Here is a 23182-nt window from a genome sequence, read left to right as displayed (position 1 = left end):
AGTGGCTATTACAGGGCCTACAGTTCGGGACCTGGAGTCAAACTTTCGTTTTATAGGCCTATACTGATGGTGTTACGCGTGCATTGATACATAATAAAAGCATTTCTTTCCTTTGTACGTTAGCGTGGGGACGATTAGTGAAGTTCACCACGATAATAATGAAAGGCTTGACCGTCAAAAGAAAGATGACCCTTTCCCAGGAACAATGAAAGCAGTGACCAGCTGTCTTTGAAAGACACCATCCTGGCGGAACAATACAAGAAGTACATTTTTAGTATGTCGGTGTAGTTCATTCTTTTAATGCTAGATTTCATCAGCCCCCCCCCCCCTCCCATGCTGACTCTGATATATCAATATCCGCCTTCACATGTGCAAAATAGCGCGTTATTGAACATGCTCCAATACTCGAGGTTTTTTTTTCCAACTTCTCAGACAAAAGAGCGTACACGCGAGGATTGTACACTTTTTGGTTCAGACGCTCCAGCCACCCTCGGAAACTTGAGTTTTTTTTTGTTGTTGTTGTTGTTTTTTTTTTTTTTGTTTGTTTTTTGCAACCGTTCACACGTACAGAAAATAACTCGCTAATTGCCAATCGATGAAACTATTGTTCTTGTGCCTCACAGTGGTGTGGAGAGCACGCTGTTGTTAATGATGGGAATAAAAGAACTCAATCAAGTTTCTAAACCCGACCGTTCAAGTACTGCCGGGGCAAATACCGCGCTCGTTCAGAAATATCAGCAAGATTTCTGAGGTTATGCATCGCGCTACTGGTTCGCACTAATTTTCTGTTGTGTGTGTGTGTGTGTGTGTGTGTGTGTGTGTCCACATGTGCAAAAGACTGGAGTTTGCTAAAGGGTAACAAAAATTGAGTTCTGTAACATGCTAATTTGTGTACGTGTGAACCCCCTATTACAGGTATGTTGTAAGACTTTTGTTGGACTTTCCTACAAAAGGAGGTTTGATTCTAGCCTGCTCGCTTGCTGTGTTCTATCATTTATTTTGCAGTAACGTGTCTGTTTGTATTGCTGGTATGCCATACGGAATATTGTACCATGAATCCACCTTCCTGGGGACCGTTTCATGAAACTTTATGTCAGTGATTTACACTGACAACTGTTAAAAGCTACTGAAATCCTTGCGTCTGATTGGCTGATAGCAAATTTGTCGGTGAAAACCTCCGACGAACTCGTTGATGAAACGCCCCCCCCCCCCCCCCCCGGGTTGATCTACTTTGCGATTCGTTTGCTTTGTATACGCCCTTGAACGGGTGGCGGTTTTTTTCCTCCCTCTCTCTCTCTCTCTCTCTCATGTCAAAAAAATAATGATAATATAAAAAAGGTCCCGAATGCTGAAGAAAATATCGCTTTCCTAGATGCCGCTGCAACAAGCCGAAGTTTATAGTGTAAGAGCTATACCTACCCAATTACACAACAGTAGGCTTACATAATATCATGGCAACATTATTGAAACTTCTTTCGATCTCACACTCATAAAATCTGCGTACCACTGCGTGTGAAAATTAGAATGAACATAACGGACATATCAACAGAGAAGTTCCTCTAGATACTGTCTTCTTCCCGACTTGGCGATCATCATACAGTAAAAGACGTGACTTTATTTGTATCGAATGTAAACTGTTTACTGTAAACGAAAAACACTATACGGGGTGCCTCCTCCGTTTATTGCCTTTGCCGTAACCATGGAGCTACTACGAAACCAAACAAGAAGCACGCATGGACGGCGCGTTTCATTGAACTTGATAACCACGTGTTTCGCACTTCGGCACATATTGCACTGCGCGAAACGTAGCGATTACCGTACTTGTGGCGGACTTACTGACTTTGGTCAAGGAATGAAAATGGAATACATTAAGAAAAATATTATGATATTGAAATACCGACATCATGAAAATGTTTGGAAACAACGAATGATGGTGGAGTATAGAAATGAAAATGCCAAACAAAGATTTTCATTCGCTCATAGGGAAGCTCTCTAGAAGAGATGAAAGCATCTCCCCTCGTATGGCAGTATAAGTTTCCCCAACAAGCTGAGGTTAGTGAGGTATACACCAGGGCTCGACACTAACGGTGGCTCGGTGGACCGGGGCCACCAAAAACGCACGTCGGGCCACCAAAAAAAGTCGGATGTTTGCCTTTACTTTTGGAAATGGACAGCGGTAACAGTCGACTCCGTATAACATGCTAAAATAAATGTCAGATGTTGTTTTTATTTTTGGAAATGAATAACGGTAATATTCGACTCCGTACGGTACTAAAATAAATGTCGGATGTTTGCTTATACCAAGGATGCTTATACTTTTGGATTTGAATAACGGTAAGATTCAGCTCCGTACGGTGCTAAAATTAATGTCAGAAATTCGATTTTGCGTTCGGAAATGAATAACAGTAATATTCGACTCCGTACGGTGATTAAATACATATCGCATGTTTGCTTTGACGTTCGGAAATGACTACTAATGATATACAACTCCGTACGATGATCTAAATGCCGGATATTTGCTTATGCGTTCGAAAGTAAATAGCAATAACATTCAGCTCTGAAAGATGTTAATATAAGTGTCGGAAATTTGCTTTGACGATCGGAAATGAATAACAATGATATTCAACTCCGTACGATGATGAAATAAATGCCGGATGTTTTCTTTCAAGCTCTGGACTTGTAAAAAGATAATAATGTACGTTCATCACTTTTTTTTTTCATGATTCATTCAAGAATTTCGGGAGTCTGACAGCCATCGGATCTCGTTATGATGTTTTTGTATTGTCTACAGACAAGTATGGCAAACATAAGAGCAAGGCTTCATAGAAGATGAATTACCCTGGTGGCAATCATTGAACGACAATTTCAATTCAATGGGCAATCGTCGGGACCACTCGCGATGTTAGAAAAAATAAACACCTCAGCATCCAGCAATTTCTATTATTGAATGAGAAATCGTCGGGACGATGTGCGACGTTTCAAACTCATACCAAACGGTGATTTAAGTTCAATGGGCAAGCCTAGGGACGATGCGCGACGCTTTAACAATTACTAAACGCGTCTCTGACCAGTGATTCAAGTTGAATGGACAATCGTCGGGACGATAAGTGCGACGTTTGAACAATTATGGATTAACAAACTCGCCGCGGAACGGTGATTTAAATTCAATGGTCAATCGTCGGGACGATGAGCGACGCGAAACCATCACCAAAACCTTTACAAAACGGTTAGTCAAGTTGAATACGCAGTCGTCGGGGACGATGTGCGACGTTTGAACAATCACTGAAACGCTTCGCCGATCGACAAAAGACCTCCTTAATTGATTAGTCGCGACGAAAAGAGACGACTTCGTTCCGACTCGTCGGAACCATCTTTTGTTGATATTTATAATGAGCCAAAAATAGCGCAGTAATGAGCGCATGAGGCCCAAAATTTGGATCGTCGGGGACGATTGGCGACGATCTTTTGTCTCATATCGTCGCGACGAAGATATCTCCCTAACACAGTTTTTCTCTTGTGCCTTAGGAGACACAAAGTTTCCATAGTATGTGTGCAATTACCATATTACAGGGGCCCGAGCATGAGTCGGCAAGCCCTTCGTTGGGTTTGTTCAATATGAACTTTAAAATGAGCCAATGGTGCAAGGGTGTAGACCTGTATTGTAGGGTGCACGTCACGAGACCGACACCCACGAGTCATACATCCCACAAGTCATACAGCTGCTCACAAGTCATACAGCCCACGAGTCTTACAGCTCACAAGTCATACAGCCCATGAGTTCGACATTAAGCCAACAAGGCCCACGAGTCCGACACATTACGCGCCGTGTTGTATCTGTCGAACTCGTGGACTATTTTTACCTAGTGTCGAACTCATGGGCTTTATTTGCCTAGTGTCGAACTCATGGGCTGTATGACTCTTGAGCTGTATGACTCGTGCACCTGTTTTCAATGTCGAACTCGTGGGCTGTATGACTCGTGGGTGTCGGTCTAGTGGGATGACCCCGTATTGTAAGGGTTTTATTTTTTAAAAGTGTTTATTGTTAACACTTTTAGTCGTCGTTCCTATCTTCTTCCTGTCTTTGTTTCTATTCCAGCACGTGGTCAGTGGTCAAACGGTTGCCATGGACGATATGATGACGGCCGAAGAGGGTCAGGGTGGGGACTACGCCCTCCTTCCGGACATCTCCGGAGACCAAAAGTTCCCCGAGGAGAGGGAAGCTCACATTCAAAAGTTGCTGGAGTGCAACGACCGGATAATGACCGAGCCTTACCCGAACGACGGCGGTAAGATTACATTGAATACATAATTATCATGATCAACAGTACTGTAACCCGGGAACTGCGCAATGAGATAATTTTCCAGTCCACAAGGTATAAAGAAGAAAAATATGCTACTAGATGACAGAAAAACAAATAAAAGATATATATCAAAATTCATTGTTTATCAAAATTCTTTAAATTCTCCCGTCGATGTAGGGCAATTTGTTCATCAGATAAAAGTAAAATCAGAATAAGGCTCCCTTGTAGGGGTGTACCTAGTGTTTGTGGAAGTCTTGTGTGGTATAATATTGAAGTCGAATAGGTTTATTGACTTAAGATTATTTTTGGTTTTAAGAAAAACATGCAAAATCATGTAAAACAAATAAATCAAATCAAATCAAATCAAATCAAGCTGTGATGTGCTGTTGTAAGGTCGTTATATATATATATATATATATATATATACATATATATATATATATATATATATATATATATATATATATATATATATATACATATGAAGAGTTTGTTTGCAAAAACCGATAAGTCCATATTTGTCAAATGGAGATATTTGCGATTAAAGGTCAAGAAAAATAAAGAGAATAATAAGAAAATTTCTGCTTCTTTTGACCATAACTTCAAAAATATACCTTTATAATTATGTAGTGACCAATATATCATTTAAAAGGTATTATTTTGTACTTTATGACAGAGACCGTATTTCAAAATCTTCAAAAATTGACTTATCGGTTTTTACAAACAAACTCTTCATATATAATATATATATATATATATATATATATTTCTTTTTTGGGGGGGGGGGGGAGCTGTAACATTGTTAGCCTTGCAGACTGTACATCCCCGACTAAATGTCAAAGTCACATTAATGGGTAGCCATACATCTCAAAATGTCTCGTTGGTACTTTAGTTTCCCCGCCATACATAGTGTGCCTGCTGAGGGGGAGAGTACAGACGGGAATTATTGTTAAGGCTGCTATAGAGTAGCAAGCATTGGTATTCAGTGTTGACTTCTCGCTTTGACCTTTGCTTTGAGCGTGACATTTTATGGTCTGAAATTTAAGAGTCCCCAGGGAGCTCATCCCAGTCTAAATTAAATGTGAATTCTTTGATGTCAGTCATGTCGTACATGTATCTTGAAATTACCGTGAACCATGTAGTGCAATGTTAATTTTTCTTTTAAACAGGGATGATGTTAAAGTATTTTATTCAAATTCCCTTTTCTGTCCTACCACCTGCTTTTCGAGTCCTCCTCTTTAATTGTACCAAAATATCACTAAAATTGGGACATCTAAAGAGCAATGTATACATCATTCACCTTGACTACGAACTTACACAATTATGTGCTCATGCGCACGTACAGGTTAAAGCTCAGCACCCATAATTATTTTATGAAATTAATCATGAGTAATGAGTATCATTCAGAAACATGAAAAGAAGAAAAAGAAAAGAAGAACAAAAGCATCCTTACTAGAGTTTCAGTCATGTCCTATGTTGAGTGCAAGTAATCGAAATATCATTTGTAATTATGAGAGTGTCTTGGAATGGTTGTAGGTCCGCTCGCTTCATGCGCAGATTTCTCCCCTTCTTTTTACCCTGGATTTCGTAACAGATAAACGGTTTATCTGTTACGAAATCCAGGGTAAAAAGAAGGGGAGAAATCTGCGCATTAAGTGAGCTGCGGACCTACAACCATTCCAAGACACTCTCATAATTATTATTTATTCATTGTCAAATTCTCCAGAAAAAAAAAAAATCCATTGCTTGGATTTTATGAGTGCAGTGTTTTCCTTCTTTTTAAAATGTATAAGTTTAGGTGCACTTTGCTTTATTTGACATGTTCGTCGTGTGAAGGATATTGCTACTGAATGATGTACCGCTGCTACTTTTTTTTGTTTGTTTTTTTGTATTCAAGTAGATACTTGCCCTGATTAATTTAGGCACTGGGGTGACACCTCCGTATCTTCTCGTAATGCATGTTCGCTAACCAAGCGTCAAAGACAGCAAATACAAAGAAAGAAAGAAAGAAAAAGGAATTACGCATTAGCTAGACAAATTGAATTTTCACTATCTTACTTTCGGGAGTCGCTTACGCCCCTGACATGCCTGACATGCCCAGACACTGTGACGAGCATACGTGTATGCTTTACCAAACATACCACATTATCAAGTGATAGATCGTATGATACACTCTTAGACGACGTGGCAAGGATGACATTAATAAGGGTCATTATATTTAAATGTATTGAATTAGCGACCGTCTCCATCAAGATATCTGGCTCGGGACTTTAGAGGATAATCTATTCAGAAGTTAACAAAGTACACACTCCCCGATATGCCATGTATGCTGCTTATAATTCTAAAGCCATGTTGTAATTTTGATACGGCACCACCAATAATTTTGTCATGGATCGCTGTTGATCGTTGTATTTCCAGGGACATTACGCGCTGCACGATTTTATGTGATTGATTTTGCTTTTCTTCCTGACTCAAAATACTTTAACAGGGTTGTATTGCAATCTGACCTTTGACCTGTGGGATTGCTGGAACTACACTCGGGCAGGAGAGGTCGCTGTGCAACCTTGTCCGTGGTGGATTGTGTCGTCGAACCCTGCAAGTGAGTAGACTGCTTTTGTTTGCTTATTTATTTGTTTTTTTTTTCTTGTTCCCTTTATACCTCGCTTTGTTTCGCAAGTCTCAATGAGCACAAGCGAATACCCCGTAAGAGGGTAACGAGTCAAAGATTTCAGAGGAAAAAAAAAATTGTTCCTCTTTATCTTTCCCCTAACCCATCGAACAAAATCTCTCATGCACGCACGCACACACACACACACACACACACACACATACACAATACTCTTTACCGTTTCCTTTTTTCAACTCATCCACATGCCTTTACCCCCCCCCCCCCTTCCCCCGCGTTGTTTCACACAGAAAACGCCGTATTAACACGTTTTATACTCGTTAATCATCACGTTTGTAAGGATTACATGTATATATATCGCCGCAGAGAAAGTAATTTCGTCTCCTGTTGGCCTGTCTTGTTGTTGTTGTGAGACAAACCCAAGCAGAGGAATCCCGGGAACATTGACAATATAGGGTCTAAACTGACCTTGGATTGAAGAGAGCGTTGTTAAATGGCATAGTGATCTTCATGACGAAGATAGAAATTGTAAAGTTAATTGACTGTCAATTGCATTACATGCAGATGTCGTATTTGCACGCTTACTTCTAATCAGTTAGCAAACAAACTTTCTCTTTGAAGAATTCGTAGCTAGTTGGCGGACCGAGGTTGCAATTATTTCGACCCTGTTCGACATGTTCACCGCACGAATTGGCTTTACGAGGATGTTCGGAACATGCCACTAATGCGTTCAACCATAATTGGGTCCAGTGCCGTATACACGGCACTGCATGGGTCCACGCAACAGTGCCCTCTTGAACCTATACGGTCTATGTTAGTATGTACCTTTAAAGTCCGGCATGAAGGAAGAAACTTACCCGTAATATCCAGTGGTAATGTGATGTTGTACGTCGGTCCTGAGATATTGAATCCCTTTCATATCAACGTATACTAATCATTCATGACACGCCCGATTCTCGTAGTCAATTAATTCCTCCTCGTTGTAATTGTTGTAACGGTAATGCGTCAAAAGTCTGCTACATCTTACATGCTCCCCCCCCCCCCCCCGCGTCATATAAAGCTCCCTCGTTGTAAACGGAACCAAAACAGTCTTCGAATGGATATAATTATAGTTCTATAATAGAACTAGCCATTCAAACACTGTTTGGGTTCCGTTTACAACGAGGGAGCTTAAAACATTCTTATGCTAATATTGGTCTTGGGCATTTCGTTCCACAATCATGCAATTAATATAGACGCGTTTAACTGTCTTTTCCTGTCCCCTATAATATGGCAGAAAATGCAACAAAGAAGTGCAATGAAGACGGAACGTGGTTTGTCAGCCACATTACCAACCAAACTTGGACAAATTACTCCGCCTGCTATACACCGCCAAGAAGGGTAAGAGTCTAAGCGAGGTGCTTGTTTCACCTCCATAGCATGTACGTAGATACGCACGATCTAGTATCCACTGGTGTTACTGGACACCATGAATGCTGCTTTGTTATTTAGTTCTCCAAATTCCCTGACTATACACTGAATTTGGGAGGTGGTCGACAAGATTGGCAAGAAACGTATTGATTTTTTGTTTCTTTCCACTGAGCGATCACCATTATCATAATTATCATCATTAACACCCTGTACGGGTCACCTCCACTAGAATTCGGGAGATCAAAATAAATGAGGAGAGTAAAATTAGTGATGTGAATGTTGTCTTTTTCTGCTTTATCGGGCTTTATTAGGCATTGACAATGATTATAACAAACTGACTGATTGGGAAATACACGGTATACGATTGTGGTAAAAATAGATTATGAATAAAAATAACAGTGGGGGAGAGGGCTGGAAGTTCCATGTTCAGCACCATCTAGGGCTATTGTGAATGACACTAATATAAGTAAAGTCGTTAGAATGCATGGAAAGTGTGGTATAGTGGTGAGGACTCCCGACTCCCGATCGGATCACCCGAGTTCGAATCCCGCCCAGTGCTTACGTCCTTGGACAAGGTGTTTTTACCCACAATGTCCCTCTCGACCCAGGTGTAATAAATGGGTACCTTGCTACGTTGGGGTTATAGTAATGGCAGGGCCCTCTGGTAAAGCAGTGGTTACACTGAAGAGGCTACTTTGGATAAATAAGATCTTATCATCATTATAATTACATACATGATAGTTACTATCATTAATTTTCTTTTTTATCTTTCTTAATATTTTATGGATATAGTAGACATCATGGAGTAAGAAAGATAAGAGCAAGAGAGATTAGGATTATCATGCCACCTGTATATGAGTAGAGCAATAAGATCCATTATTTTTGCCTTTTATGTATCACTGTCTACATTCTGAATGATTACAATGTACAAAATTATGACTTCAATTCATTATTCTTGTTGAACACGAAAACTTGGCAACAGAATTGCCTGTCAAGCCCTGTCAAGCTACATCTTTTTCACGTGCAGTGACGTGACAAGATAGATATCAAAGAAACGCAGAGTAGCAAACATAGCAGTGATAAATGTTTCCATGGCAACGCAAGGAACCTTTTTAATTAAAGCTGACAGTTATGTTCAAATGAAAGAATTTGATTAGGACATAAAGAATGCGCATTTCTCCCCGTCAAAATTAAAACGTCAATCATATTTTGTCTTCCCTTATTTCCCCCTATAGACGTCATTTCTTTTCTGTCATTTCTCATATTAATCCATCTTATTCTTTCTGCAATACGTTTTTTTTTCAGTTATTTTTGTTGTTGTTTTTTTTTTTCCCGCAGAGTCAAGTCCTCATAGTGTTCTATGTTGGTTACGGATCATCAATCATTGCTTTGAGTATTGCCCTCTTTATATTCTTCTACTTCAGGTAAGTATGTTTCTACTTCTATATATTTTTAATAACAATAATAAAATTATCATACCTCTAGATACCTCTAGATCTAAAGCGATTTCTCTTTGCATCCTTTACTTTGAATGAGAATGACACATCGACCGCTATGTATTATGTTTGTATTCCTATTTCTTTATGCATGTATCCAAGCTGGACATTCTGTATTATCATATTTTGTTATATCATGTATTCTTCATCGAGAAATACGAAAATAAAATTGAAATTGAAATTGAAATTGAAAATAAGTATATGGGAAGTCTTTCTATTTTGACAGATCAAGTCGACTGTTGTAGAACATTATTGAAATCATGGAAATAGTAACGAATGGTCACTCGTCCTTTTTCGAGATATTTTCATTGTATTTAACTTCTATATTTTTTATTCCAAACGGCGTTTTATCTTAATTAGCATAACATAATGATAAAGTCCACTGTCTGCTGCTCTTACAGCATGAGAACAACACGAGGACAGCCACATAACTTGATAATATTTTTTTTCCACAGCATGTCCAAAACGATTATAACATTCTTTAATAGATACAGTCATGACGTTATGGTCTTATTTTGTGCTCCTCAGTTAAGACATTTCATGTAGATCATCTATAAATAGAAAGATATATTTCAAGAGGGCCCTGTTGTTATCTTTGCCTCAATAATGAGGTGATCATGGTTATTATTTTTACTTCCTGTAGATAAATGTTAGTCTACATTTACTATCCTTTTCTAATGTATCATTATTGGTAAATATCTCTTTTCCCACAGCCTATAGTAATAAACGAAATACATACATATATATATATATATATATATATATATATATATATATATATATATATATATATATATATATTGTAACTGCTCAGTCAAATTAAGTTGGTTAGGCAAGAATTCACTTAGAATTCGTCAGTTGTTGCCAAGTAGGGCGAGCCTTCGGCAGTTTTTGTGGTTGTTAATGTGATCAAAGCATTCAAGTTATTTGAGCAATTAATATAACGAAAAGTGTTGATAAGTTTTTCACAGACGAACACCTTCATATCACACCTCGGTGATCCTATAAAATTGATTGGTGATTTTCAATTCAGATGTAATCTTTTCTATCATTTTATTCTTTTTTCTTCCAGGAGTCTAAGCTGTCCACGCGTGACGATCCACAAGAATCTGTTCTTCTCCTTTATTTTGGACGCCCTTTTCCAGATCACATTTTTTGTTTTTGTGGTCGGTAACCAAACCGTCATTCGCCAGGACGGGGTACGTTGACCTTCGCTATTGAACACTAGTTGCTGAATAAGTTTTTGCACTTTTTAATCGCTTGCTTCCCGATGTTTGTTTGTTTGTCTGTTTTTCTGATTTTTACCGTTGTTGTTGTTGTCTTTTTTGCGTATAGTTTCATGACCTTCAAGTTACATTTCTGAAGTGCGTGTGGGAAAATGAATACTACATTGTATGTACGTGCAGATTAGGACAGGCATAATTAAACAAACACAGTGTCAACGCTAAAATTTAAAAGCGACGGATAGCGACTGAAATTACGACTGCTTACATAAAACATAACACGACTTAAAACATATCGTTTGAGATATTATTTTCATCATAAAGGAAAATAATCATCAGTTGTTTAACTTGCGTAAATCTATAAGGCATGTTTTATAGGGTTTACTGAATTAAAACAGAAGAACTATTGGTGAATGATGTCGTGTCAATTTCAGAGAATCGACCATGCCCATTTTTCAGATCCTCTTGTCGTAGCGGGTCACTTACAAAATGTGTAAATTACCATGGGTATTGTCATGAGTGGTTATCAGACATCTTGGCTATAGAAAAGCCACATCTAAGCACTCAGAAACGATAAGAGAAAAAGAATAAAGAAAAAAAGAAGCAAACAGACGCAAACGGATTATCTTTTTCTTTTTCCTGACGGCTAATCTGTCTGAATCGATCTATGTGGTGCCCATGAAATTGACAGACTCTTCCACCATCGACACAGTTGTGTCATATAACTTTAAAGAGGAAGTTGAATTCACCGAACATATTATGTTAATTAGAAGAATGCAGAAACATAGGAAGAACATATCAGTGAGGTTTGAGGAAAATCAGACAATTCGTTCAATAGTTATGGATTTGCAAAGTTTAAGTGACGTCATCTTTAGATGAGAAGACTGGAGGAGTTCATGACGCCATGGCAGACGCAACTGCGATATAAAGAGGATGATACATGGGTTACAGCTCGTTATTCTGAAGGTTCGTTATTCCGAAGGCTCTTCAGTCCGAAGATTCCTTAGTCCGAAGGTTCGTTTTTCCGAATTTCATTTTCAGATGAACAAATCTTCGGAATAACGAACCTTCGGAATAACGCCACAAATGTTCGGATTAACGAACCTTTTTTTTTTTTCATTTTCGGATTAATGAACCTCTAGGTATAGGGAATTTGTGTGTTTCGGATTAACGAACCTTCGGAATAACGAACCTTCGGAACATCGAACCTTCGGAATAACGAACAGCACCCGATACATGTACTTATTAAGAATTATCTGTTATATCATAAACACAATTCTGCAAAACGAGTTTTTAACAATGAAAGAGCAATTTACTTAATCCTTTCAACAACAACAAAAAAGGGGGTAGGGGATAACATTAAGCTTAACAGATGGCGGTATATAAACAAGTGAAAGAACTGTACATTTCGTGTAAAAGAAGATACATTCTGTTAAGTTCTCTTTATTATTTTTCATATTTCATATCATTTTCTGCAGTAACGTCTCAGCAGCAATGGCGGCACCGAATTTTAATTATTCATAACTGTCAAACAAATTGTCCGATTTTCCTAAAATTTCACTGATGTCTGCTGCAAAATACTGCTGCGTTCACTCAAGCCACATGTATATTATGGTAGAAACTTCCCGTATAAAACCAAACCATGATATATTATGCCATTCTTGCAATTCCGCTTTACAGGCATCGCAATGATCATCTAATACACCCCCACATTCTGTTTTTTTTTTCTCTCTCTCACGGTGCAGGTGTATTGCCGGATACACAATATCATGAAGCATTATTTTACCGTCTGCAATTACTTCTGGATGCTGAGCGAGGGACTCTATCTCCATACCGTCATCGTCGTAGCTGTGTTCTCAGAAAACCACGTGCTCCTACCGTATTACATCATCGGATGGGGTAGGAGTCCGTTATTATCATCTACATTTTATCTCATTTCATTTCATTTTATTCTGTGTCACTTCCAACAAAGGTATAGAGGACAATTATGACATTTTCATATATAATCGCAGTCAATACAACTCATTTTTACAATAAAACAAAACATAGTTGCATGGGCAAACTGTAACTGAATCGTTTCGGAAAAGTTTTCTTAAATGGAGGGAACTACTGAAAAGCCTAGTTTGTAGAATGCGGTCTCCTCATGAGTAGTACAGTAAGTAATAATGACGGGCAAACGAAACGATAAGACATTTATATGTGTGAGTCCGGAAACATTTGATGGCAGGGTAGAATGTGCCTGGTTTCAGTAATCATGTTGCCGAACAATATGACAATAATGGCAAAACTTTTGATTGGTTAACGACAACTATTCCAAGATGAATTTTTTTATGGGTAACAGGACGTTTCTGTAGACGACAATTTTAGCAATATCATTTCAATATTCCATTCAATTCAAATCAAATTGCATTTTTCGAAAAGAACGGACATTTTACTTTCTTTGGTATCAGGGAATAAGGTTTCAAAATCAAAACAAAGGAAATTGAGAAAAATAATATTATAATTGTGGAACCTTGTAGTAATTATACGTTGTCATGAAAAATAAAGTAATGAAAATGATATAACTATCCGCAAACTTCGAAAAAAAATGATAGAATATTGATAGTAACCATAGGATCCTAAATGACAGAATATTGTATTTTTCTTCATTTCTTCTCTGTATGTCTTCTCTCACGATCTCTTTCCATCTCTCTCTCTCTCTCCTTCGAAATTACAGTTATACCTGTTATCCCGGCTGCTCTTTTTGGAACCTTCTTGGCGTTGAAACCTCCCGGCCCGTAAGTGCACAGGTTATTTATCCTCCCCCATCGATCCGTGTGAAGGTCCATTATTTGATTCCTACAGTAGTTTACTCGGAGAACGATAATTATCAATTATCATGTCTTTATGCTCCCACCTCCCACCCCAAAGTGCCAAAGGGTGTAGAGGTTTGTACGTTTGTTTGTTTCATTCTGTTTCCCTGTTGGTCTGCCCTGCTGTTCCGCCCTCCTGTCTCAAACAGTCCCAGGGGCATTCCAGAGTACTCGTACAATATTTTAGCATCATACAGCACATACATAATGGCCCGGATTCACGAAAGTGGTACAAATAAAACCATGGTTTAAACCATGGACAAAAACCATGGAGCGCCAAGTGTCGCACGAAATATTTCGTTACGAAATTGGTCATTTCGTCGACAAAATGATTGTTTCATTAACGAAATGTTAGTTACAAAATGCTGTCATTTTGTTACAAAATAATCATTTCATCGACGAAATGACTGCGTGCCTTGTATATATTTGTGGAATTTACTGTGGACCTACAGCAGATAAACCAATACTCTGGAAACCAAAAACATATACCAGTACGACAGTTGAGTAACTCTATAATCTATTTAGGCCCTACATATTTTTTTTTTCCGTTTACCCAAAGAATGTGAAACAACTATGTTCTTATTATACATTATGTCTTTCCATGGGGGTAATGATTCGTATCCACATAGACAGTGGAATATATTGAATGATTACTTTTACCGTTTTTTTTTTTTCAATACATCATTGGAACTATTCAAGTGTTGTGGAACGCTTTGCCTTCAAATCGTTTGAAAGACAACGATGTTGACAAATCGATTTAAAATCTGAGTAGATTTACCTTTATATCCAATTCCCATCCAAAGACGACTTTGAATAATTCGAGAACTGGCGGGTATATAAGATGAATTATGTGTATATATCCCATGTATCTGTATACTTGTATACCAAGCTACAACAAATGATTATGTTTCTTGACTAATGACTATCTGTTTTTCTTCGTCAATCTCTTTCTCCGTTTGTGTTCTGCGTCCAGCTGCTGGGTCGGTGGAACACCCTTTGAGTGGTTGATCGCTGGCTTCATCATCTTCGTCCTTGCCGTGAGTAATAATTAGTTGCCTACTCCACACCCAACATAGAGCTACGCGAGCATGTTATTGAGGAAAATGAAATTAGAGACCACAGATTATCATTGAAATTAGTTGAGTTGGGGTTGAGTTGAATTGAGTTAAGTTGAGATGAATGGAGTTGAGTATAGTTGAAGTGAGGTAATTAGATTGGGTTTAGTCTACATTTGGTCCCGTTTGATAAGATTATGTGTATAGGTTGGCTTAGTTTAGTCCCGTTTAGTTTGGTCCCGTTTGATAAGATTATGTGTATACGTTGGCTTAGTTTATCTTAGTTTAGCTGAGATAGCTTTATAGAGAGTTAGGTTAGGTTAGGTTAATTTAGGTTGATAGGTTCCATTTAATCCATCATTTCTCAAAAAAGATTCTCAACTGTCATCGGACATCATGAATTTCAAGTCATTTGCTATATAAAGTGATGAATACCGAATATACATAGAATAGAATAAAATAACAACTTCACTATCTTTGAAAAACAGATTAAGTCTCTGAGTAACCGGATTGGATCGTTTCTTGTTTTTTTTTGTTTTGTTTTTTTTTTTGCAATGCCCTTTTTACAGTTAATCTTTTTTTTTTCTTTTTCTACAGGTGAATCTGATATTACTACTCAATATCGTCAGAGTCCTAGTCACCAAACTTAGAGCGACACCCATCGCTGGCTCGAAGAATTACACGTAAGTTGGACGGGTTGTTACTACCAGCGTCAAATATTCGCAGGAGGCAGATCACTTCGATTTACTTTTTTTTTATATGATATACAAATATTTTTTTTTTCATACGTTTGCCAAATGAGTGTATGTTTGTGACCCGCCATCAAATTGTCGCAGGCATAACAGCTGAGGAAAATACGAGATCTGCAATTCGACTGAAAATTGATGACGTCGATGATTGCTCATTTCAGTTAGATGTTTCCTTCACGTCTAAATTTTAACGTCTTTGAATATTTTGATATTGTCGGTGGGGGGGGGGGGGTGTACGATTATTGCTAATAATATGATAGTGTGTCAATTCAACACATATGGCCTGACTACGTCCACATTTTCATAGTCGATTGGCTAAAAACTATGAATAAAATATGTGGCCGCCAGATTTCGTACCTTTTCCGTATTATTCCTTTTTTTTTTTCTCCGAAGGTAGAAAAGTATTGCATAACATTGAAAAACTAAGCGTGAGTTGAATATGAAATCGACACTCAGAGACTTATAAAGCTCTCGTGAGGACTTGTCACATATAACGGACATAATTCACTTATGGCATATTTTGCCAATGTTTGCCACAAGTATAATAACATAAAAAAAAACAACAAACAAACAACACAAAACAATCGTTTCCGATTCATTAAATCCGCTTCATGTGATGTCATTGGAAGTTGAAATCTCTTTCAATGTCCCTTTCAAGTTATTGGAGTTCAAATGAGAGATTTCATCACAGGCTACAAAGGTATTACAGGGCACTTCCGTTATAACTAAGTCGTCGGGACTGGCGGATTCTTTCGTTATATCGAAATTTCCTTACAACCAAACAGTTAAGTGTATAGGTGTATTATGAAGTACAATGTTGGAACCTAACTTTTTACTTCGTTATAATAAGAATTCGTTATAATCACGTTTGTTGTAATAGGAGTGCACTGTATTATGTGCACAATGTAAAATTGACTCGCTGATGGACAGAAAACGAGCCTAGCCTGTTATTTCTAATGGGAGACCTATGTGCGATTTACACGTGATCACTGTTTATAATAACTGAGGGTACTTCTCGCTTGTTTGTCTGTTTGTTTGTTCATGTTCCAGGCGAGCCGTCCGTGCGACACTCATCCTACTGCCTCTTCTTGGTCTCCACTACATCATCCTCCCCGTCGTTCCCCCACCCGATACCATCGCGGAAGACATCTTTGAGTACGTCATGGCGGGAATGTTATCATTTCAGGTAAAGTACTATCCCTTCATGCTGAGATAGATCTACTTGATGGACATGAGCACCCCCGTTGTATAGCGAGAGATGTAAAATCCGTGTGTCCCTCTAGCAACTTTGAAAACTAGATTCCTTCAGCAAAATGTTTTGATTTACACTACTAATAAGGTTTCACAACTATGTATTGTAGACTCTTTTCATTTCACCTATAGTTTTTCTTGCCTTATTGTCTGTTACCAAACAAAGTGATGATAATGTGTAATAGGCATTTGTCGAAAATAGAATGAAATTGAATTGAGTGGAACTGACTATAATGTCCATCCTCATCCTCGGGCAGGTGTGAAGAGATGCGCGCCGGATACTTAAGATCATTATAGTACCAACATTATCGCTGTCATTATTACCATTACTGCTTTTGTAAGATTTTACTATTTAAATATAGCATCGTCATCGATATCGTTGATTTTGTTGAGTTTATCAATGCGGTACTCTGCAAATATTGATACTCGTACTATTAGTCATACTGTCTTTTGTAAAATCAGTATTAGTGTTTTTGTTGTAGTTGATATAGGTATATTGTTAGAAGTGTTAGTAGTAGCATAAGCAGAAGAAACAGTAGTGGTAGCAGCAACAATAGCAGTACAGTAAAGACAGTAGTAGTAGCAGCAACAGCAGTAGTGGTAGTGGGCCCTCCTAGTAGTAGTAGTAGTAGTAGTAGTAGTAGTAGTAGTAGTAGTAGTAGTAGAAGTAGTAGTAATTGTTGTAATAGTAGTAGTAGAAGTAGTAATAGTAGTAGTAGAAGTAGTAGTAATAGTAGTAGTAGTAGCAGTAAAAGTAGTAGTAATGGTGGTAGTAGTACAGTGTAGTAGAAGTAGAAGTAGAGGTAGTAGTAGTGTACAAATAGATGAATAGCAGCATCAGTATCATTTTGCTGTTATCTCTTTTTACCCATTTCAGGGATAGTAGTAGTAGTAGTAATAGTAAAAGTAGTAATAGTAGAAGTAGAAGTAGTGTACAAATAGATGAATATCAGCATCAGTATTATTTTGCTCTTTTTATCCATTTCAGGGATAGTAGTAGTAGTAGTAGTAGTAGTAGTAGTAGTAGTAGTAGTAGTAGTAGTAGTAGTAGTAGTAGTAGTAGTAGTTGTAGAAGTAGTATATACTAGTAGTAGAAGTAGAAGTAATATAGTAGTAAAAGTATTAGTAGCAATAGTAGTAGTAGTAGAAGTGGTAGTAAAAGTAGTAGTAATGGTAGAAGTAGTACTCCGAATAGAGGAATAGCAGCATCAGTATCATATTGCTGTTATTATAATTCATTATCTCCTTTTATCCATTTCAGGGTCTCTTTGTGGCATGCATCTTCTGCTTCTTCAACGGCGAGGTAATGGTAACTCTGTCTAGGTGCATCACTAATTTTGCCCTGACACACACCTCTTCTTCTCTCGGTTCGGCAGCCAGCCCTCCCCGACAAACCAAAGTTAGTTCACGGTCCGGTAATTACAACAAAAAAGACAGCAAAAACAAGTAAATTGATAAGCGCACCTACCGAAGCTACTTCTTCTTTTTTTTTTCATCGTTGCCATGGTTACTTCATCTCATAGTGCCCTCCGTCCTGTTTGATTGGTTTTTCACCCTTTTCCCTGTTTGCATATTTTTAACTATAATCATTTTTTAGTACATGCTGTAGAGATGTTTTCGTGGTAACGTGTGCCTAGCCTGTTATGTTGAGTTAACGTCAATGCACTATTAAGCTTAAACACGACCGCTACGGTGGCGCAGCGTGAGGGAAGGTTTTACTGGTGCAATCTTTATGTTGCTACAGTTAAGTGACACGTATTACTTTATAGGTCTATTGTAAGAGTTATAACCCCTCGAATGGCACACTGTACGTGTGCATTTCATCAGCATCATTGATTGTTTGCAAACTTGCAAACTTTTCTGTAAAAAAAAAAAAAAAAAAAATAGAGACAACTTCAAATTCACCCGAAATATCATTTTGATGAAAAAGAACAAGATAGAGAGAGAGAGAGAAAAAAAAGGGGGAAACGTATAAGAGAGAGAGAGGAAAAAATATCGTTCGCTTAAAAATTGTCATCGATATATCAAAGATTTATTAGCAATCTTCTCACAACGCAAACTTCTGGAATTTAGCTCGTCCTGCCCATAAAATTTTTTCGATCCATTTATCTAAGGGTTTCTAGATGATTCAGAAGTACAACAAACACTGCAACAGTCTCCAACATGCCAAACAAACAAACAAACAAACAAACAAACAAATAAATAATGATGTCGAAGTCTACGTCCATGGCCAATGTTGCAGATTCACCGAAAGCGACCATTCAGAAAATGGACTGAAAGAATCATTGATGCATTTGCAGTGACTTGTATTGTCCCAGGAACACTTCAGGTAAGTATTGAAATAATAGCGGAAAGAGACAGAAATATCATTTTAATTCCTCGGGACACATTTTTTTTTCTTCCATTATGAGGTTTTGTGTATTTCACTTGCCCAAAACAATCAGTTATATACGATGCAGTGACGATACGAAACCATCTGAAGATTATTTTGTTACAACAAAGACTCGACAAGAAAAAAGAAAAAGTGACAGAGAACAAAGCAAAAAAAAAATCTATAACACAAATATACAAAACACACCAATTGTTTATAGAACATTCCCGATAACGGACACGATTATAACGAAATTCTCGTAAAAACGAAGTACATTGTACAAATCAATTCCCTAAAACTACCATCTATAATAATTAATATATTTGTATATTTTACTGTTCAGCTATAAAGAAATTTCGATATGACTAGAGAGAACTGATGGTCCCGAGGACTTCGTAATAGTGACAGTCGCCTGCACTGTTACCAATTCTTTTATGGAGGCATTTATTTACCTTTTTACTATGAACAGTTTCTGCAGTTTGATAAAGCAGGGCTTATGGTTACATTCATTACCAGCTGTGTGGTAACTCTCCGGACATACGAATAATTATAGTTTGCCTTCATAGAGGAAGGGTTGATGCGCATATTATTATAGCGTCTGATAATCCGAAATCGGATCAGCAAGGGGCACAATTCAAGAGAAAAGCAATTATGTGCGAAGTGCGACAGTCAACCGGTCGGTTGTCGTGGGCGCCCATGTGACAATATCGATGTCGATATGAACCTTAATTACGATGGTCGATGTAACCGATCAAACTAGATATCGGAGGTATGAAAGGAAGTTTGAAAGCATGCTGGCATGTTTCATCATAACCGAACGAGCTCCGGCCCCTCCAGTGTTTACCATGTAGACTTCACGCCATTCATCTGCCGTTTCATTTCATTCCATAGCATGACACCAGTCCTCTATAGTGAAGTTTTATACCATAATATTTCCAGAACATTTCATCTTGTGCTGTTATAGATATCAAAACACATTTTTTTTTTTTACATTGTTTGTGGTGTACCACGCCTTGTAGTTATCATTTGAAGCCATCTTCCATGGCTTTGTATCCTTTTACCTTTATTTTTTATTTTGTTATTTCGTTCTTTTTGAGATCAGTTTCATTAGAACTAATCGAATTTGACAAATTAATAGAAATATGTCTTGCCCATTGGGTAGTACATTTGTTTTAATATCACCCTGCTTGTTCATATCTACGTGTACCTAAATAATACGCCATGGCGTTTGCTTGAGATTTCTTCGTCAATTAACCTGAGGTGTATATTAGCCAGCATTAATAATGTAAAACATTCCGTCGTGTAATAAGACCCAATTTTCATATAGGCATATAGGAAACAGAAAGGTGTGTGAATTAATATAATCGATTGTAAATTGACGCTTTCTATTTTTTTCTAAAGCAGAGCTTCCCCAATATGGATGTTGTGACGTCATGTGTCATCAATCTTTATCAACACGGAGCGGAAGTTGTGTCTTGGCACTGCGCAATAAAACACCAGTCTAAGTCCACGTTCCGCATTTTGTGCTAAACGTCTCTCCGTGCCAAACTTTAAAACTGTCAGTCCAGTAACTTGTCCCCTTTATTATAACTCTTCTCTAGCTGACCGTGAACAAGAGGTGTGCGTCTTTAGTATTCGTCCTTGTTTTCGTTTTCGTTGGGTATCTCAGTTCACACTTTACTGGGGTTTTGGCCATATTTTGCTTGTGTATTTATTCCGTTCTCTTCTTTGTTTATATTCTGTTCGAAGCACTTTGCTACGCTGAATCAACACGTTAGGAAAATTGTTATCTCTTTTGCGTTTAATCTTCTATTTCTTACTTTTATGTTTGCTATCATTCCTGTACCATCTGCTCTATTTTCTGCTTTATTATCACGCAATGTTCCTTCAACACTTCTTCTTTTTTTTTTTTTTTTCTGTGTCCCTTACCCGCCATAGTATGTTGCATATATTTATATTGTGTATATATTACAAACCATTATGTAGTGAAAAGCAGACACCTGAACATAATTTTCCTTCGCTCGTTATATGTCAAAATTGATATTCCTAGGAACCACAAGATAATCTTCTCAGACCACTTCACATTTACCAGCGCCCCTTAGCGTCTTGTTGTATAATTAGGTTAAAACTTGTATCGTTATTCATAATATTATTACCATTTGTATAATTGCAAATAATAATTCATCAACTTTCTTTCCCCTACATGATAAGCATTGTCGTAATTACTCTTGGTTCTAGAACTGATTCATGGTATTGCTCAGATAGGAGTAGAAAATGTTGTACACACATTCTTTACTCATAATATAATTTCATGTGAGAAACTGACTTCAGCATTTCTACCATAATTCTTTTTATTATTATTTCTCTTATTTCTTCCTTTAACCGTGAGCCAAACTTTTTATCTAACATTTTTCTGTACCTTACCTTGATACCTTGATGCAGTAATAACTTGAAGCAGCTCTTATACGAAGCTATGCTAGATCTATTCCTTATCATTTCCTGGTTATAGACTGGGTAAACAACATTTGCCATATTGTCACATGATCAATGTAGGTCAAAATGCAGATCCGGCGGAAGTGGATGGCCCATCACTGGTGGCGTCGAGACAGTGACTTCCGGGGCAGGTACGCCAACACAACCACCATTACCGAGGCCTGCACAGTGACGTCGCCCTCGGGCGGTAGGATCGGCACAGATCAGGGCTGCCCGCTTTTGAAGAAATCGCCGAACTTCATTGGCAACGGGTCGGCGCCGGGCAGCGGCCAACGGGGCAGCGCGGGTAGCGGGGTGAGCGTCAGTAGCAGCAGCGGAGGCAGCCTCTCGGTGAAATACAGGCCGAGCAGCTGCATGAGTTCGTTGTCGAAGACTCCAGAAATTGAGGAAATACCCGAGGTCAAAGTCGAGAACTACACTTACAAGGCGAACGGCGATATCGTCAACGACCACGTTGTTCTTGACGACGATAATGCTGACGTTGGGAGTCCCCTTATGGAAAGTGTCGATTTGAATACGAGAACGACTGAAGTGTGAACGTAGCTTCACAAATTTCTTCTGGGAAGAAAAGATCAAAACAAAGACCTGAATATGATATCTAAAGTGAAGTTCGAGTTTCTCGAACAAAGTCACCTGCTGCCCATCAGACGTTACGTACTTCTCGACACACGTTATAGGTTCTATTCAACCAAATTATGCCTGCGGGAATGTGGCAAGTTTCTGAACAATTGCTATAGAGACTTCAGAGTCTTGTTGAAAATGGGCTACAATGTAAGTTACAGGCGAAATCGTGTGCTGAGTCATGGGATGCGAAAAGTCAGCGAAACCATTGTCTTGAGGAATTCAACAGGTGGGATGTCATTACAAGTAGAGTGACTAGCCGAAATTGCTACATTTGAGCAGTCATCGGTAATCGATAACAGGTGTACATCAAAAAGAACAAAAGCAATGAGTCATTACTTATTATATGAAGCAGCTCGTTCGACGCAAAATTGTGGTATTTTGTATCGATCGTGAGCTTGACAGCCGTGTTTAATATGTGTATGTTTTGATTCCAGTTTTTGAGGAACCTTCTTTTCTGGAATAGTTTGTACATAGTCACGCATGCCTGATTTTCAAGTGTCCAACTCGTGATTTGGCCGGCTCATCATGGCGATGGATGTTGAAATATTATTTTCGTTCGTTCGTAATTTAGCACTCTTTTATGCCGTTGTTGTTTAAACAAAATGTTGGCGATCATTCTAGTTATTCGACCCAGACATTCAATACGTACAGTTTGCACTGTGAAGTCATTTCCTTGTCAATTATACCTGACTTTTTTTTTTAAATATATATAATTGTCGTTTATGTTTTTT

General features: G+C 38.1%; 1 protein-coding gene across 1 annotated transcript; it reads left to right on the top strand.

Annotated features, from left to right (window-relative positions):
* Window positions 1-4188: 4188 nt before the first annotated feature.
* On the top strand, window positions 4189-22585 carry LOC140243880 (calcitonin gene-related peptide type 1 receptor-like). Its single transcript, XM_072323550.1, has 12 exons — window positions 4189-4286; window positions 6790-6900; window positions 8204-8307; window positions 9676-9761; window positions 10906-11032; window positions 12802-12955; window positions 13773-13833; window positions 14882-14945; window positions 15561-15646; window positions 16763-16898; window positions 18225-18362; window positions 21888-22585. Exons 1-12 carry the CDS (start codon window positions 4259-4261, stop codon window positions 22362-22364), a joined length of 1572 nt encoding a protein of 523 aa, XP_072179651.1. The 5' UTR covers window positions 4189-4258; the 3' UTR covers window positions 22365-22585.
* The last annotated feature ends 597 nt before the right edge of the window (window positions 22586-23182 follow it).

The sequence above is a fragment of the Diadema setosum genome, chromosome 20, assembly GCF_964275005.1.
Source record: "Diadema setosum chromosome 20, eeDiaSeto1, whole genome shotgun sequence".
Taxonomy (NCBI): domain Eukaryota; kingdom Metazoa; phylum Echinodermata; class Echinoidea; order Diadematoida; family Diadematidae; genus Diadema; species Diadema setosum.
Note: the sequence above shows the minus strand (reverse complement) of the source record. Positions and strands in the feature narration are given on the sequence as shown.

What these genes read in the sequence shown, in the direction of transcription:
- LOC140243880 (XM_072323550.1), top strand. Translation starts at nt 4,259, where the DNA reads ATGACCGAGCCTTACCCGAACGACGGCG. An exon ending in GCCTTACCCGAACGACGGCG is followed by an intron (nt 4,287 to 6,789) that starts GTAAGATTACAT and finishes ATACTTTAACAG; the next exon opens with GGTTGTATTGCAATCTGACC. An exon ending in GCGTTGAAACCTCCCGGCCC is followed by an intron (nt 13,834 to 14,881) that starts GTAAGTGCACAG and finishes TTCTGCGTCCAG; the next exon opens with CTGCTGGGTCGGTGGAACAC.